Source organism: Limanda limanda, chromosome 7, assembly GCF_963576545.1.
Source record: "Limanda limanda chromosome 7, fLimLim1.1, whole genome shotgun sequence".
In the NCBI taxonomy this organism is placed as follows: Eukaryota; Metazoa; Chordata; class Actinopteri; order Pleuronectiformes; family Pleuronectidae; genus Limanda; species Limanda limanda.
In genome coordinates this window covers 14,470,409-14,488,382 of record NC_083642.1, presented here as the reverse complement: position 1 = coordinate 14,488,382, position 17,974 = coordinate 14,470,409, and the positions used below count along the sequence as shown (strand labels likewise).

The following is a 17,974-nucleotide window of genomic DNA, read 5'->3' as shown; positions in this document are numbered from 1 at the left end:
CTGAGCGGCTGGGAGAAAAGGCGGCCTCTCATTGGCTGGGTGGCGCTGACGTAAACAGGAAGCCACCTCTCACCTCCTGAGATGAATTAGGAAATTAGCTGAGACTCTGATTAACATGCAGGGGTCGCTTTGTCCATGTTGAGCCACTAGATGTCAGTCTTACAAAGTGAGAACATAAAGCAAACATCCATAACAGCTACTTTATATGATCGTGTATATGTTGATTCACCATGATTTATCAGTTTAATTCATTATATCTAATTAATTAATATGTATGTAAGCTATAATTAGATGTACACTTAATTTCCCTTCGGGGATGAATAAAGTACTCTATCTATCTATGATTCCATTCCACAACTTGATATCTAAAAAGTAATAAAAAAGTGTAAAATGGCCCTGGGTCATCAGAAGACATGGCAATTTAAAGCTGTGATTAAAGTGTAGGACCTCAAATCGAGCCTTGAGGAACAACACATACTTATTTTGTAGCTTTTACACAAACATGATCTAATATTTATAAACAGTATCAGAGAGACCAATCAATCTGCAAAATCTTTTAAAAGAATGGAGTGATCTTCTATATCAAAGACTTAGTGCTATACTGAATTGTATTCATGTCCATATTGGACTTGAGGTCATTAACAATATTGTTGTTTCTGTACTTTTTTTGTTTCAAAACCTGTCAACATTGTAAGTATTATCAGTGCCCAATGGATTTAACCATACAATAATCTCTAAAATCTTACTTAATGAAAAAGATCAGAGGCAGGGGTGGACTGGCCATCTGGCATACCGGGCATAATCCCGGTGGGCCGTTGACCCAATGTGGGCCGGTCTGGTCCGCTATGTTGTTGTTTTGTTTTTTTTCTCTTCTTCCTCTCTAAATTCCCTCCAATTGGGCCGGCCAATTGGCTACAGAGGGCTAGCAGTGTGTTGCCAACATCGACACATATTATTGGTCTATTGTTTGTCATTGTCAATCAATCATGGGCTGACAGGCTCAGAGAGCCCTGACAGTGCTGTCAATCACAACACAAACCAGGGTGGGGCGGGACCTCATGGCATTGGCGGTGGGAGTCGCGGGACGGGCTGCTGCTGAAACAGAAACTTAAAATGGATAATAAGAGTAAAAAACGCATCGGGAAAAAAAGCTGAAGTCTCTGGAGGTGGAGGCTGTTAAATGTGCCAAACTGACGGACCTATGTGGTGCCGGGTTCACCAGCCCAGCAGCAGCAGGTGCGCCGGGAGACGAGCGAGGAGGACTCGACAATGATGAGCGAGTGGAGGCAGACATGTGAGCGCGCATTTTCAATTTTCAATACATTCTCCAAACTGGCTCGTTACTTGAGCAGCGGAGGTTGGCGTCGCACGCCTCTACCCACGGCGCACCTCTCTCTCTCTCTCTCTCTCTCTCTCACTCGCTGCCCCCTCCCTCCTGAGATGTGCAGGTCCCGGTGGCGTGTTTGCCGTCGGGGGGGGGGGGGGGGGGGGGGGGGCAGCGCGAGAGGTTGGTCTATCCCTCCGCAGGTTCACCTTCAGAAATCTTGTTACGACTTTTACTTCCTCTAGAATAGGATAAGAGATAGTGTCTTATTTTGTGTGCCTATAGTATAGTGGTTATACTGTGGTTTATTAATGTTCTTGGGCAGACACAAGAGGCACTTGTTTATAGTTAAATAGAAGTTCAGATGCACTGGTCCATTACTATTTGAACCTCAGCATCTAGGGTTCAAAATTGGTAAAATTATACATTATATGCATATTGTTGTTGTAGTTTTTCAGTCAGTTGAGATAAATCTTGAGGAGAAACATTTTGGGTTGTTTTGTGTCTGTATAGACCTACTATAAAAAGCACTTTGCATTTTTAATTTTAGTTCTTGTACTTTTGATACTTAAGAACATTTCAACACCAGATACTTTTGATACTTAAGTACTTTTAATATGAGCTACTTTAAGACATTTAGAAGACATAAGTTACGTCAATTTAATGGCAGATGTGCTCGGCTAATTATGTGGGCCGGTCTGAGCCAAAAAATGCCCGGGCCGTTTTGTTCTCCCAGTCCAGCCCTGATCAGAGGGATGATGCATATCCTCTTTTTCTTTTGTAAAAAAAATGTATTACCTATATTATACTCAGTTAAATTCAGTTCGACTTTATTTGTTCAGTGCCATAACATACATTATCTTTAGGCACTTTACACAGAAACCCAACCGGTCCCACAATGAGCAAACACACAAGTGTGGAGAGTCAACACCCCCTCATCAGTCTAATATGACGTTATTTTCTGAAAGAAGAAACAAAACGGTTGCAATAACTCTACTAATCATCACAGGATCAACCAGGACAAAGTGTCATATAAAAACATATGTTTTGGAGGTGTCAAAATCAAAAGTCGGACATTATGAATATTTGCTCCAATGCTAATATTAATTCTGAAGTGACCTGACAAAAGATTTGTATTTGCATTTAGAGCTGTTTTATAATAAAAAGAAGGTGCGAAGAGGATTCGAGGGGAGGCCCAGTTAGAGAAGAGAAGTGGGCTTTTTTTCTACTTGTTTGCATGCCTTGTTGTAAATTATAAAGTATAAGCTATTTGAAGACCAATAGAGCACAGATATAGAAATAAAGAAAAAATGCTGCAGGTGGGAAAAGAAAATACAATTATGAAAAGTAACTTAAAGTAACAAGTTTAATGGACTTTCAAATTACAGCGACCTGCACTTGTACATTACGTATTGCTTGTTAAACACCCGGACCCTTGCAATACAATCATTGCAAATGTCCAACGCGTGCACTTGACACCCCCTGGGCGTGCACGCAGCTTGAACCAACAGATGTGATGCAGCAGTGTACTGCGCCCTCATATATCTACACTGGCTTTTCTGTTGTGTCAATGACGAATGGCGAACATTAGGTCCTTTTCAACTGGTAGAGCAAGTCAAACCACAATAACCACACACTGCCCCCATCCAGGACATGATGCGGATCACCGAAAAGTGACGTTACGCCCACTCAGGTCTCATCTTGTGGAATAGGAGTGGCTCTCGGACGCCTCCGTCACTCTCAGTGTCTCGTTTGGCTTCTGTGAAAAAGGACTATTAATCCTCCAGAATCAACAAAAGTAAGAATCCTCCTCTCTCTACCTCCTGTCTTTTTTCCCCCATTTCTATGAATTACTGTTTCATTGGTTTCATCATATTTAGCAGAGGATTGGCTCTTAAGACGTGTGTGCACATTTTCTTTGGGGGGGGGGAAATTACATATCTTTTTTCCGAAGAAAGAAAAGGGCTTTCTTCCAAGTGTGTGAGGATTTGTAGCCTTCGTTTGGAGAGTTTTAATAAAATAGTTTTAATAAAAGTGAGTGAAATTAATTAGATAAAATATACATTTATCGCCACGCTCCGCATGTTGTAAATAGGCGCGCCATACGCCAAAGTATGTTGTATCCGCCGTGCGAGGTACTTCCACAACGAAACGCAGCTGAAAAAACGATCACGAAGTTGCAGAGAAGTGTGATAAGGCAAAAGCTGAGTCTGCATTGGAATAATCCTGTGAGCCCTCCATGCTGCCTGCGTGTGTGTGGCTGCTTGAATGTTAAGGAGGAATGTGTTAGAGTTGCCTGTAAGTAAAATCACTTTATTTGTTGTTGTACGTTGAAGATAATTATTCTGTTAAATATTGTGATCACAGTCCACCTTCCACCATCTTCTCGCTCTATACATGGCTGTCAGCAATCAGAATTAGCACTTTATAATATAACGAATCTATCGATCTCTGTGTGAGTGTGCGCGTGTGTGTGTGTGTGTGTGTGTGTGTGTGTGTGTGTGTGTGTGTGTGTGTGTGTGTGTGTGTGTGTGTGTGTGTGTGTGTGTGTGTGTGTGTGTGTGTGTGTGTGTGTGTGTGGTTATTCTTTGCCCACTAATGGCAACTTAGTCTGCTTCTATGGAAGCCCATTTCCGCCACTGTGATGAAGAAAAAAAAATCTGTATCTCATTTAGCTTCATAATATAACTTTATTTATATAGCACTTATCCAAAGAAGGTGACCAAGTGCTTCACAAAATGCATGGTATAAGAAAATAACGTTGCGGTTAAAGCTAAATCTCTCCTGCTAGCTGGCTTGTATGGCAGTACTATAAAGAGAGGTGGCTCACTCAGTAGATCATTTCCTCTATGCCTTTTTGAACTTAACACCTACTGTCATAGGCAACAGAGTTCAAAGCGCTCCCATTTAAGAAACTACACCAAATGTAGTTGCAAGTAAAAGTATGAAGAAAATGATTAAAATGAATCCAGACAGGTTTTGGAACGGATTGATCGCTTTTAGTACATTTGGGAGAAAGGGAAGTGCCCTCTACTGTGAGCATGTGTCCCAGAAGAGTCACTTCCTGTTGGGCAAATTGTAATGTAGGCAAACTAGCTTTGTGCTCGTTCTTTACAAGAAATGTAAGCACTGCAATGGTGTCTGTCTGACAGGCTTGTTCTGATAGACTGCACATCATCAAATCATCAACATATAGCAATAAAGCTGAGCAAGTTGGCAAATGTAAGCTTTCTAAGTTCTCCTGTAGATTTTTGGCTGTAGATTACAAATTGCCAAACAGGAAGTGACTCAGTCGACATCTCTGTAGCTACGTAAAATGTGGGAGCACGGCAACCAAAATTGGCCTACTTCTTCAACTGAAACGGTTTTGATGCTCTGCATGGCCTTTTGTTGACGGGATATTGTTTCAGACATGATCTGTAATCTGATTTTGGATGAACAACTAGTAGTTTTATGTTTTTCATCAATCCCACATCATATTTTTGTTTATAGAGTGAGACAGACATAGCAGCAGCATCCTCTGGCCAATATAAATGAATTAGGTTTAACCATTCTGGTGTCATCATGTCTATATACCACTTCTTCCCATAACTGCTGTGTGGCCCTGGATTCACATGTGGTGTGCAAGGGAGTGAATCAGACAATGGATGCTCCCATATTAGCTGGACGTGTGAGTCCACTGTGCAAGTCAAAATAAGCTGTATGTCTCTGCAAGTATGCACTGGCAGTAGTGTTAGGCTCTTGGGTAATGGAGGTAATTGCTGTTGGATTCATTATGACTCGAAAAGCAGCTTTCGCAACATGGATAATTGCGTAACAATAATTGCGGTTCCGGAGCTGTCACTGGTATTATTTACATCTTTCAGTCGTCTCATCACCTCCACTGTGAACAAAGCACTCATCTGGTGGAAATCATTTTTGAGTTAACTTTGCAAGATTCGCCGGTTTTCTACCAATGTGGGACGATATTCTGTGACCGACCTCTCGATCTCAGTTTCCCACTTTTGTACATTTACAATTCCAGATCCAGATTCACCTTACATTTTCCTTTGTTCTTGTACTCAGAAAGACAGGAAATACAGTGTATTCCTTGTGCAACACGAGCCCTGATAATGCCAGCTTCCACATAACACAATCAGCAATGGACCAGTGCCAGTGCTTTTGGTCGCCAATATTTGGTTTTCTACAAGGTCAAGGCCGGTTACTGCACAAAAGACAAATACAATTTACATGGAGTAGAAAAACATTACATACAAGATATAACAGAGAGGTAAGAATTCCATCACACAAATTAGATGTTACAAATGCTTTCCCACAAAAAATTATGTTTTGAGCAATGATTTAAAGATAGGGAGTGAGTTTGCGAGCCTAATCTCATCAGGCAAGGAGTTCCAGAGCCTGGGGGCCCTGACAGAGAAAAGCCCGTCACAACCTCTGACTAAAAAAGTTGAGAATAGCTAAAATCTACTGAATATCATTAGTTGGAACTGTTGCTGGAATTCAAAGATAAGTTCTGGCTGCTGCCAAAGCCCCATGTATTCTTTCTTTATGGACAGTTTGTCGGTTATGGATTGAGTGAAGTTTTCAGGCAATGGAAGAAAGTGCTCACAACTGTCCAAAACCCGGGGAATTTATACTCCTTTATACTCCTTTATACTCCTTTATACTCCTTTATACTCCTTTATACTCCTTTATACTCCTTTATACTCCTTTATACTCCTTTATACTCCTGTTTGCCACACACACACACACACACACGCACACGCACACACGCACACACACTTTTATCCAAAGCAATTTACAATTAGTGCATTCAACATCTATGAGGGGCCATTTGAGGGTTTTTAGGAAGAGTGAGGATTGAACCAAACCTTCTTGTTGGAGGACGACCACTCTACCTCTAGGCCACACCGCCCCTTCAATTTCAAACGTGGTATGATCTGATTCTAATACCATCACTTCCCCACATCTGCCTGATACTCATTGTCACTTCCTTAATCAAAACTTCTGATACATACACCAATTTGTGTTTTATTTTGATTATGTGTGTTACTTTTGGCTCCTTAAATCATTTTCGATTTAACCTCCATCTTCTTGTGCTGTTGTTCATCCCTTTTGTGGTTGTGTGTTTGTTGTAACTGTCGCCCTACACCTCGAGCTATAATATTTTGCTTCATGTGTCGGGTGTCTCAACATTGCTGTATATTTCCTCCTGTGAAACCGTTTGTTGGGCCCTCTCGCTGTGGTTTAGGACTCAACCAGTGTGACATTGACTTCCTGTTGATTATTTTTGTATCGACTCAAAAACGAGTTAGGTGGGACCTTTGTCTTTCTTTATAACTTTGTGCCATTATTTGAAAACTCTATCACTAACTATCTTTTAGATTATTATAAATAAAACAAGATTGAGGGGAACTTAAAAATATTCCATAACAATGAATCCTTCCTTAAAAAAGATAAAGTTAGGATACAGAATAAACTATTCCTTGGTTTATTGAAAGAACGTTTTTTAAGTACAGAGAAATAAGTGCAAATATAAATTCAGAGACATTAACCTTCACCTCAGCTCAACATCTACAGTGAGTAGCCCTTAAGATTATGTCGTCTTCAATTAGTGTCAATTGTGAAAACAACAACAATCGAACGTGTGAATTCATTGGGCATAGATCTCATCAATTCAGTTTGGTCTTTTAATTATCATAAAGTGGTTTAAATTATTAATACTGACACATCGACAGTGGTGTTAAACTGTATTTTCACGCCACACTACCAACAAGTTTGATTTGTGCGTCTGCAGCCTGAAACATGTGTGGTCCAGATCTGATAAGCTCTGTGTAGATCTGATTCTAATATTTGTAAAGTACACAATATAACTCTAACAAGAAAATACAAGCTAATGTGAATTGTAAATTATGCAATTAAACTCAGGTTGTTTTTTTTAAACAGGACTGACTGTCTAGCCCGCATCTGTTACACTTCTTCAATTGGTTTTAATCCTCATTCCAGATGCGAAATACCTGCAGGAAGTTTCTTGGACTGATCTTCAGTGTCTGCGGGCTGATAGCTTTGTTTCGTACTTGGAGCCATGAAACCAGTTCAGGAGTCGACTTACGACTGAGACACGGGAGTTCAGTAAAGGAACTCCTCGCGGGACAAATTGAAGACATCAACAGTGGCTATGACGACATTGCCTTCCATATAAAAGAGCAAGTGGCACGGTGTGTTAATATTTGACTGTTTCTGACTTAATTCTGTTTTTATATCAAATTTTTTGCTATCTTTATCCACTCACTGCTGTTTTGTCTCCGACACAGACAACTGGCTCAAAACTCATGTGTATGTCTGGCTGATAAGGAGACGTTTCAACTGCCGTTCTCCAATCTGCTTTTCTCACGCGTGTGGGCCCACAAACTCGATACTGCGTTTTTAGAGTCCCATCCTGACCCTGAGGGTGTAAAGCGTCACAGAGCTCAAGAGTACAGCAAATCAAAGAGCAGGTAAGGTTCAGTAGATGACAATATACAGTAGTTAACCCTTTTGGCATCATCTTAATTGTCAGCTTGGCTTATATCTGCTAAAAAGAAGGGTTAGTCATGAATAGTCAGGGACTAGTTTGAGTCAATCTGCAATTTATCATCCACCACTGACATGGGATTTCAATACACTGGCTGACACTGTGATCTATTTAAAGGCCTTGCTCAAGTTGTCTGCACAATGGTGCAATCTACTGTTGCCACTGTCTTAAACTGCAGTGTTCGCCTACTTACGTTATTTTTTAGCTGCACCCACATATAAGCTGAGACAAGAAATTGGGTGGGGATGCATGACAGATACTGTGCAAGGATGCCATGCAGGCTTTCAAGTAACCTGGATACTGTGTTTGTCATAAAGTATTAACCACGTTATCAGGCACGTTATTGACATTACACCAGCACTTTCTTGGTTCTCACTGCAGCTTAACACCAGTCCTTCCTTGTCTGCTGTTTGTGTTATTTCCCATTCAAATGAGAGGTGCAAAAATAATGCAAACCTCAAATCACCCTCTGTTCGATGGTTTGGTGAACAAACTGTGGACGCACTAGGGCCTGACCAATATTGATAATTTAGGTGGTTGATGCGGATAGTAGGGAGTAAATAATATCAGATCACGTGACGCATGTAAATATATATGTAATTCTGCATTGATTTCTAAATTAAAGTTATAACACCAAGTACAACCAAATCTATAGAACATGAATCAAGAAAATAAACTATTTCTATACATACGATGCAAACATAAATGCACATCTTTTCTGCATTTTTACTCTATAAATCAAAGCTCTTTTTAATTGTTTAATATTTAAATTGTTTGACATAAATGCATCAAATCGACTCTACAATCTGGGATAACATTTTTCTACAAAACTTCAGAAAAATGTGTTGACTCGCAACTTCTCAGAGCCATATTTTGTCAGGTCAGTGATCCAAAACCTAAAGACATTTGAAAAAGAATTTCACAAAAAATTCTTCATAGGAAATCTAACAGCACTGTCCGATGTTCAGTGTGAGGTTTATCTTTGGTTGACAGTGAACCTTTTATCAGAGAAATCAGTCGGTATCAAGGTCATTAGGTAACAACACCAAAACCATGAATTGAAATACACCAGCTCATGTTTGTTTTGATTAAATGTTAATGCTTACTTTTAGCTCAAGACTGTAATCATCTAGTTAAGTCATATTGATGTGCAACTACTTCCCTGTCTGATATTTTCTTTAAGTAAAGGTCCTACAGTCCTGCAGACCTACCTATTGTAGCCAAGGCCAACAGTCCTCTTCAGTATCCTACCCAGGGTGTGGAGGTGCGACCCCTTAAAACAATCATCGTACCTGGTAACAGCATATTTATCACAACACGTATCAAAGAAATGTGTTGATTAAATGTCACCACATCACAAATTATTTAGTTAAATCACTAACAACCATCCTGTTTTGATATCTGATAACAATTCCTCTTTTTCCGTAGGATTGGGTCTTGAAGAGGAAAAAAAATCAATGCATACGGTATTTCTTAATTTTAGGGATTTAATGTGGTTACATACATAAATATGTAAGTTTTTCTTATAATTCCTTCACCCAAAATCCTTTATCTTGTGTAACAGGTGTCTTTGACTGCAACTCTTGGGACTTTTGATGTTGCTGCTACAGTGGACAGTGTCTCTGTCAAGGGAGAAGGAGAGAAGCACGTGATATTGTCGAGTCAGGATCTCTCCGCTCTGAACAGGCAGCTCCAGTTTGTCACCTACACAAACACCGTTTTCCATCCAAAGACAGCAGATACAGGTGAAGCTATTGCATGAACACTAGTCTAAAATATAGAATGTCATTTGCAAATATTTGTAAATTCGGAGTTTCCTCGTATACACTACACCGCATTTGAATGCGATCATTTCCATGAGATGGATGGTAAATACCATTGCTCACAGGGAAAAGCATATATGCAAAACCAGGTTAGATGTGACAGATCCACTGCTCTCGAAATGGTGGCCCTGAGAGGTCAATGCACTGCAACTAAGGAGAACACTACACATCACAGAATTTGACAAAACATCTTCCTAGATTTGACAACACATGCACTGAAACTAGAAACCCGCTGCAAACAACCAACCTGAGGAATAGCCAACAGAAGTCATGAGTCACCATGGCAACAACAGGCATGTGTGTGTGTTTGAATTATTTGCTTGTGTCGCGAGTATTTGGTTGTTTGCAAGTATTTGGTTGTGTCGTCAGCATTTGGTTGTGTTGTGAGTATTTGGTTGTGAGTATTTGGTTGTGTTGTGAGTGTTTGGTTGTGTTGTATTAGGTTGTGTAATGAATATGTGGTGGTGTCGCAAGTATTTGGTGGTGTCGCAAGTATTTGGTTGTGTTGTACTTGGTTGTGTCATGAGTATATTGTTGTGTTGAGTATTTGTGAGAGTATTTGGTTGTTTTGCTCGTATTAGGTTGTGTTAGGAGTATTTGGCTGTGAGTATTTGCAGCGCATGTGTTGTGAAACTCATGAAGAGGTGCTCCCCGTTTGCATGTGTTTTGTTAAGGTGCATTGGGTTGGGCTCTCAGTGTTACCACAGAAGAAGCATAAGCTCACTCGTGACAGATGCATAGACTCCTGGTTGGATGTGGGAATACTCGTAAACAAAAGTCCCTAAGTAGGAGAAAGTGACTAAATCAGTAGATCATTAGTTTATAATTTTAATGGGAAAAGTCGTAAAAACCTTCCTTAAAGGTTCAAGGGGTTCTCTGAAATGTATACGAGGAGATCATAGTGGCTTCTTTTCACTTCCGCAAAATATATGTTGGTTGACGTAGTTGAGTTGGGCACGTCAAACACCCAGAAGGCCATAGATAAGGATTTGAACCAAGAATGAGGGGCAGACACTGGTTCACTAAACTGGCTCGATGATAAACAAACAGACAGCATTTTTCAATAGCAGATGAATCAGCTACACTTAAGCAAGCTTGTAGGTTTTTATTTGATTAATCGTGGATGACAAGCAAGGAGCAATATAAGGACTTTGCACCCTAGACCGATACGAATGTTGGGTTCCCATGAAGGCTCAAATTGTTGTATGTGGTTAAATGTGGTTGTAAAATGTATATCAGAGTAGAATTTGAACAATCTGTAATGATACACAGAAAAAATCTCTTATAGTTTATAGATAAATTGCAGATTATGATTTCCTGCGTCTTGCCTGACTTTTAAAACCAGAACAATCTCTGTATAAAGTCTCTGGCTAAACTTCTCTCTGACGCACTCGGCACAGTTAGTGCATTGCTGCCCCCCACTGCTCTAGTTATGCCATTGCTACTTTAGATCTGTGAGGGTTTTTTCAGCCAAAGATGCATTTTAAAGTCCTACCATGCGGGTTTATTTATACCCAAGACTTTTCTCTACCGTTTATACCATCCAATCCTGAAATCATATATTTTTAAGTAACTTTTTACTATTATCTTTAAATACATAGGTGCTACATAATTATACATCTCCCCACAAGGCAACAGCATTGGGACGAGTTTGCAAACTAGAAACAGTGCAACCTCATGAACACTGTTTCTTTGGTTATTATCGGTCAGAAGAGGCTGTTAAATATGAGAAAGTATCACAGTTGTCATTTTGCTCTGCAGTTGAGTTTGCGACTGAGGGTCACCGCTCATTTTTCACCATCAAAGTCGGACATGGCTCCATCTCCAGACTTTACAACACTGGAACCCAAAAAGGTTTGTGATCAATTATATCAGTTTTATTTGATGGAAAGTGTTTGAATGCCACATTGCAACATATTTATTTATGTATTGTTGTTTGTTTGTTTGTTGGTTTGTTTGTTTCCACTCAGAGTACAATATTAGTGCACTTGTCACCATCGCCTGCAAGACCTTCATACGCTATGACAAACTCAAAGATCTCATCGACAGCATACGTCAGTATTATCCCACCGTCACCATAGTGATAGCAGATGATTCTGAACACCCTGAGCCAGTGACTGGGCCTCACATTGAACATTACATCATGCCATTTGGAAAGGTAAAGAAGTTTGAAGTTTGTCTCTAGTACCATCTGTCAAGTCTTGTTTCTATGGGTGATGCTTGAGAAAAATAATTGTAATTGAAATGTTTTTTATACATCAGCTAAATGTGAGTAATTATCACATCTTATGTTCAGACTCATGCACTTTAGAAATCTGCTGTGCTCCCGCAAAAGCTCAGCATTGGTAGTGTCGAGCCCGGTCCGTCTGGACCGGACAGCGTCATGTTCGTGAATTCGAGGTTCAAATGGGAAAGGTTAATAATTTAGACAAGTTCCATGTTCAAAAGCTTCACAGTAATACATTTATTGTATAAGAACAATACTTACAGAGAGTCTCTGGGGTTCTGCTGGACACGTCACCAGGTTCTCTGGATCATGTCGAGAAGAAGCCCAAAGTGACAAATTACAACACATTATATAGAGAGAAACTGGGTGTGGCCTGAGATGGGAGAAGTACATTTGGCATGAGGGAAGGCTTGAGTCCAATTGAAGATGTACACCTGGCCTGAGGAAAGGTTTGAGTCCAATATAAGACGTGCACCTCAGAGGTGGGAAGGTTTGAGTCCTCCAATGGGTGTTTGAGAGGTGGCAACGCTACCTTCATGCAAACCCCGGAGTGAAAGTTCAACAGTCTTTTCTGTGTGGATAAGAAGCATTTGAATACCTGCTAGTGGAGTGAAAACCTTTAACAATCACCACTCATCTATGCAAGTAATAGCAGTTTGACCGTTGCCTAGAAAGATAACGCAGGCCTCTGCCCTGTTGAGCGATACTTCAGGTCCCATAAGTTCATTCCACATCCTGTATGTGTGTGTGTTTAAAGCAGCGAATATGAGTGCGCAAGCAAAAGACATTTGATATAATCACAACATTACCCAAACTGTATTTTATTATCAGGTTGACACATGTTCGTGTGCTACAGTTGCAGCTATAAGCTTATTCAAAGTATGGTCTGGGTATTAAGTTCCTGTTTCCACCTTTCTGGCACACACTGTGTTTGAAGAACCAACTATCATATACATGTTGTTTCAGTGTACACAGGCTACAGTGACAGTTTATACTTTGTATTATGCATTATTGATTATATATACTAGGCAGCTGATATTATTCATAGGATATAGGTAAAACATAGATATCTCAACAGTAGCAACCCATCAAATAATTTTCTGGCACCCAGAGTTGGGTCATGGTGGCAGGCGGATCCTTCAGACATCCTTCTCCTTGCCAACGATTTCAAGTTGTTCCAGGAGGAGTGTTCTTTCCATCACCTCATGATATCCCCACACACAGAATCAGTACTTCCTCCTCCACAGCTTGTTTCCCCTGCTCCTTTCTATAGCCCTCCAGAACTCCTCACACACCTGGATGTTTTGCCCTCCAGTACCAATCTACTTGTACTCACATAAGATAAGATCTGTAACATAGCGTTTTGCATCATTGCTTTACTGTATTCTCACAAATATATCGACAATAGATCCATCAGCCATGGTAGAACTGCCGACTGAGAGCAAATCGCACGGCATCAGTGGTTTATCAAATAATCCATAAAGTTATTACTGACCTCGGCAGGCAGGCAGAACTCCAGGAACACCTGTAGTTTCTGCTTTCGGTGTGGAAGCTCTAACGAGAGGCGTTCAGTGCTCAGTAGCCATCCACTGTCTCCTCTGTGTACCTGGCATTCAGGATGCACATAAAAGTGTCCGATGTTTGTATGTTTGTGGGCTGGAACTCTTATTATTGAGATTTAAGAATCGTTAAATCACAAACATATTCACACACATTTATGATACTCAAGCTCACCTGAGATCTCTTATATTTGCTGAGTGATTGTGATTATAAAACAGTTCAGTTTATGTGTTGTGGCCTTTGTTCATCCATTGTATACAGGGTTGGTTTGCAGGAAGAAACCTGGCAGTGTCTCAAGTGATAACCAAGTATGTTCTGTGGGTGGATGATGACTTCATCTTCAGTGCAAACACTAAGTTGGAGAAGATGGTGGACATCCTAGAGAAGACCTCTCTAGATCTGGTGAGATTCATTCCCAGAGACAATATATATATATAATATCTGCTGATTTAATGGTGATTTATATATTAATGTATCTATAAATAATGCACCCAAGAGGATGAAGCGCACGCTTGTGTCCATTGTGCCCATAATGAGAGCCCAAAGGCTCTTTTCCCGATGTAGCTCACTTCTCCCTAATTTGGCAGGAATAGGGAAATGCAAAACGTATATATGTTCGAGTTTTTCCCTTTGAATCGCTTTTTGTCTTTGGCTCAAACATTTGCATGAAGCAAATTTGCATGAAGCAAATGTTTAGCCCTAAAAAACTAATTTGCCATGTCTGGAGATCTATGAAGAAAAACCGACACGTACATAGATGCCGCAAAGGCAACTTCTTTTGCCATGACAACATGATGTCCAAACCTCTGTTTTGAAATAGCAATAACGCAGTCAAAATTAGGGATGTGTACTTTTTCCCATCTGTATTATGCAGCGTAAACTTTATATCTTATAATTATATCTTATTTCTTGTTTGCAAGTATCCCCAGTCCTAACATTGCCATGTAATAACTGTAGGTTGGTGGTGCAGTGAGAGAGGCGACAGGTTACACTGCAACATACCGTCACACCCTCTCAGTGGAGGAAGGAGGAGAGGAGGGCGACTGTTTACACATCAGAAATGGCTACCACCATGTCATCGAGGAATTTCCCAACTGCGTGGTTGCTGATGCTGTCATCAACTTCTTCATGGGCCGGACATACAAGGTGCAGCAGGTTGGCTTCAACCCTCGCATGTCTCGGCAGGCGCATCTGGGTGAGTCTATCTGTATCTAGCTGCCGAGTTGCCTCAAGTTAAAAAGCCAGAAAACTAAACCTTCTTTTGATGCTGCAGAGTTCTTCATTGACGCTCTGGGCTCCCTCCACATCGCCTCCTGCAGCGACGTCATTGTAAACCATGCATCAAAGATCAAACTCCCCTGGGGTGAAACAGACACACAAAAGGCCTACCAAAAGTTCCGTTACTCCAAAGCTGAAAGCAACATTCATAATGAAGACTTCTACTTCAAAAACAGGTTTCAGTGCGAGACTAGTAACTGAAACTGAGTCGAGGATACAAGCAAACACAACTGCAGCAACTATATTACACAGATTCAGACTTTTCTTGTATATACTTATATATAAATGACCAATATCGCAGTTTGGATCTTCATCACACTCTCTGGGAATATCCCTTGGGGGGGTATCTACAGATGATTAACCTATGAGCTAACACTCAAGGTCAAGGTGAACAGAGATATGGTCCAGAAAATATGTTCCAAGATATCTACGCAAATAATGAGGCTAGAGAGACTAAAGCTTATATTGATCAGAAAAATAATGAAACACACAGTAGAGTTATGACTGAATATATAGACGCAACCTAATACTATATGGTAAATGGTCTGTATTTATATAGTGCTTTTATAGTCAACTACTCAAGGAGCTTTGCACACACATTCAGACCACAATCACAACGGACGTCCGGGGAAGTTTATTCAGCTCATACATGCAGGCAATGCAGTAGACCACAGAGATGATGAAATATCAGAGGAACCACTCACATTGACAGGCTGAGTAATGTGTTGGGCCACTATGAGACAACACAACAACACTTCAGTGCACGTCTACTGGAGGATGAACCCCAAACATCCAAAATATATATCCTCATTTTCTTGGTTTGAGGGAGCGTTGGATGCTCCAAAATCCTCCAGCTATATTCACTTGGGTTGGGATCAGGTCACAGCAAAGGTCAAAGCATATGATGCACTTACTCAAACCATGCATTAGACCCTCAAGCCCTATGGGTGGGTCACTGGCATCCTGTTTCATCACTTATTATAAGGATTTTCCATTAATGTAATGCCTGTTTGTGTATTTAAATTTGTATTATGTCAATTCTGCCTATGTTGAGTTGTTAACTGTAAGCTTTTATCCACTCCCTGGTTGTTTTTTTGCTGCTTTCATGAATTCGTTTTTTCATATTTGAACGTAAGAATTCATATAAACATTGGCACTGATCCAGTAATCATTGTTTAGGCGAGGAGGGTTTTCGGTGCTGGAACATTCGTGAATCATTTGCTTAAGATCATCATGCTGCTTAATAAATGTGCTAGTGTGTTAATTGTTCACCTGTTTGCAAATGTATGAGTACATTTAATATTTAATTTGATATGTAAATGAATTTCGTCTTAACACTGTAACTTTGAATAAGCCTCCCTGTTTGCAGCTTTGATTGAAAACTTTGCACTGACTACGAAGAAAATATTTAAGGAGTTCAGATGAGAAATCAGATGAGCAAACCTAGATGTTGATGTTTCTAGAATGTTTTTGAATGTATTGTGAGGGGCAAAGTGTTGGAACATGTCTTGTTCGGCAAGTCAAATGGTTTTTGAGTGAGTCTTTATTATGATGTACAAATGATTAATTTAACTTTTAAGTTATGCTTGAGATTATTTTTGCACTTTTCTGTTTACAGAATTTAAGCGAGGAAATAATAAAGCTCATCGTGCAAATGACTTTGTGTCTGACAAAAGTGAGTGGGAAATACAACTGTTCAATACATTTAATAAATGGTGTTGATAAGCTGAACCTCAGAAAAGACGACCATGACACAGGTAAAGATTCCGATCAGAAACATTTATATGCGTGTGCACGGACTTAAATTTCCACTTTTCAGCAGAAATCTCGAGGAACTAGTCCGGACAGTATATGAGCATAATAATACTCTCCATAGGCAAGATTATCTAAAGCAGTCATTCCCAAACTTAAGAAGGCCGCGGCCCAATTTCAAAACTGAAAAATTTGTGCGGCCCACCCACACCTTTAATCACAACTAAATGATCCACACACAGGACAAGAATCATACATACATATTAATTTTATAGCAAAAATAATTGTTTATGAACGCAGGCATATGCAGTGCAAATCCAATAACATCCACAACAATTTGCAAAGCAGCCAATGTTAAAAAAAACATTAAGTGCAAATTGGGCATTGTAAAAAATATATCTTACTGTTTGCATAACGGGGCACGACAAGGATATCCGGGAGAAGACAAACACATTTGAGGCATAACCAAACATACATAAGGCGTTTAAGCCCCCCCCTCCTCCCAAAAGAAACGCTCGCTATCACATGTCCATAAACTTGAGTCTTTTCTGGGAGTCCTCTTTTAGTTTTGAATGATTCAGTTTGACTTTCATTTCCCCTTCGTCATTAGCAGCTATCCTCTGCTCCATCTTGCTCGACCCAGCAGATAACAAAGTTCTCTCTCACCTGTGATTCCCCGCTAATGATGCGTTCAAGTGTTAATGTGACGGTCAGCAAATACAACGACACCCGCTATATAGGTCAGCTAAAATAAGAACATTGTGGAATTTAAATCTCATGTCTTTGTTTCATTACCTGTGATGATCACTTTTTTTTAATCAATCATAAATGTTTGGTGGTATTAAACGCTTACTTACAAATCTGAAACTTTTTTATGTCTTTATATTCTAATGACCTCTCACGGCCCACCTGCAGTGGCTTCACGGCCCACCAGGGGGCCGCGGCCCACTCTTTGGGAATGACTGATCTAAAGCATCATCAACAATCTTCACAATCATCTTGTCTCTTTGCTGCAACTCTGGACAAGTACAAGATGCTAAATAGACTGATATTGACTATTATTCAATATTGCATTAAAAATGTTAATGAGCTTAGTATAATGATGTATGCACATCTCTATCTAAATAATAACCATCAAGTATTCTGTTAAAACACTGCGAAGAGTAGCTTATATTTGAAGATGTTTTACCTGGCTCAAAAGGCCTGGTGGCGCTTTGAGATCCAAAAATATGAATAGTTCAAACAATCTCCAACTCAAGCAACAATAGTGAACGTATGATTGCACATTGTTGAATTAAATATCTGATAATGTTGGTATTGTTGTTCCAGCACTGGACTAAAGTATCTGAGTATTGAGGATTTGAGTTTGTTACTTTGGTGACAGTCATGTGACCTCAGGGTAAAGGACTTGCCATTCCATCATTTCACCACAAGAT

General features: G+C 40.0%; 1 protein-coding gene across 1 annotated transcript; it reads left to right on the top strand.

Annotated features, from left to right (window-relative positions):
* Positions 1-2,862: 2,862 nt before the first annotated feature.
* b4galnt1a (beta-1,4-N-acetyl-galactosaminyl transferase 1a) lies at positions 2,863-16,444 on the top strand. Its single transcript, XM_061074877.1, has 11 exons — positions 2,863-3,122; positions 7,331-7,542; positions 7,639-7,821; positions 9,087-9,193; positions 9,327-9,364; positions 9,463-9,643; positions 11,483-11,575; positions 11,692-11,879; positions 13,770-13,910; positions 14,466-14,703; positions 14,782-16,444. The coding sequence occupies exons 2-11, from the start codon at positions 7,331-7,333 to the stop codon at positions 14,985-14,987; spliced, it is 1,587 nt and encodes a 528-aa protein (XP_060930860.1). The 5' UTR covers positions 2,863-3,122; the 3' UTR covers positions 14,988-16,444.
* Positions 16,445-17,974: the final 1,530 nt, after the last annotated feature.

Excerpts from the sequence above, each read along its gene's own strand:
- b4galnt1a (XM_061074877.1), top strand. The coding sequence starts at position 7,331 with ATGCGAAATACCTGCAGGAAGTTTCTTGGACTGATCTTCAGTGTCTGC. Across the intron at positions 7,543-7,638 it reads ATAAAAGAGCAAGTGGCACG|ACAACTGGCTCAAAACTCAT; the intron begins GTGTGTTAATAT and ends TCTCCGACACAG. Across the intron at positions 9,365-9,462 it reads AAAAAAAATCAATGCATACG|GTGTCTTTGACTGCAACTCT; the intron begins GTATTTCTTAAT and ends CTTGTGTAACAG.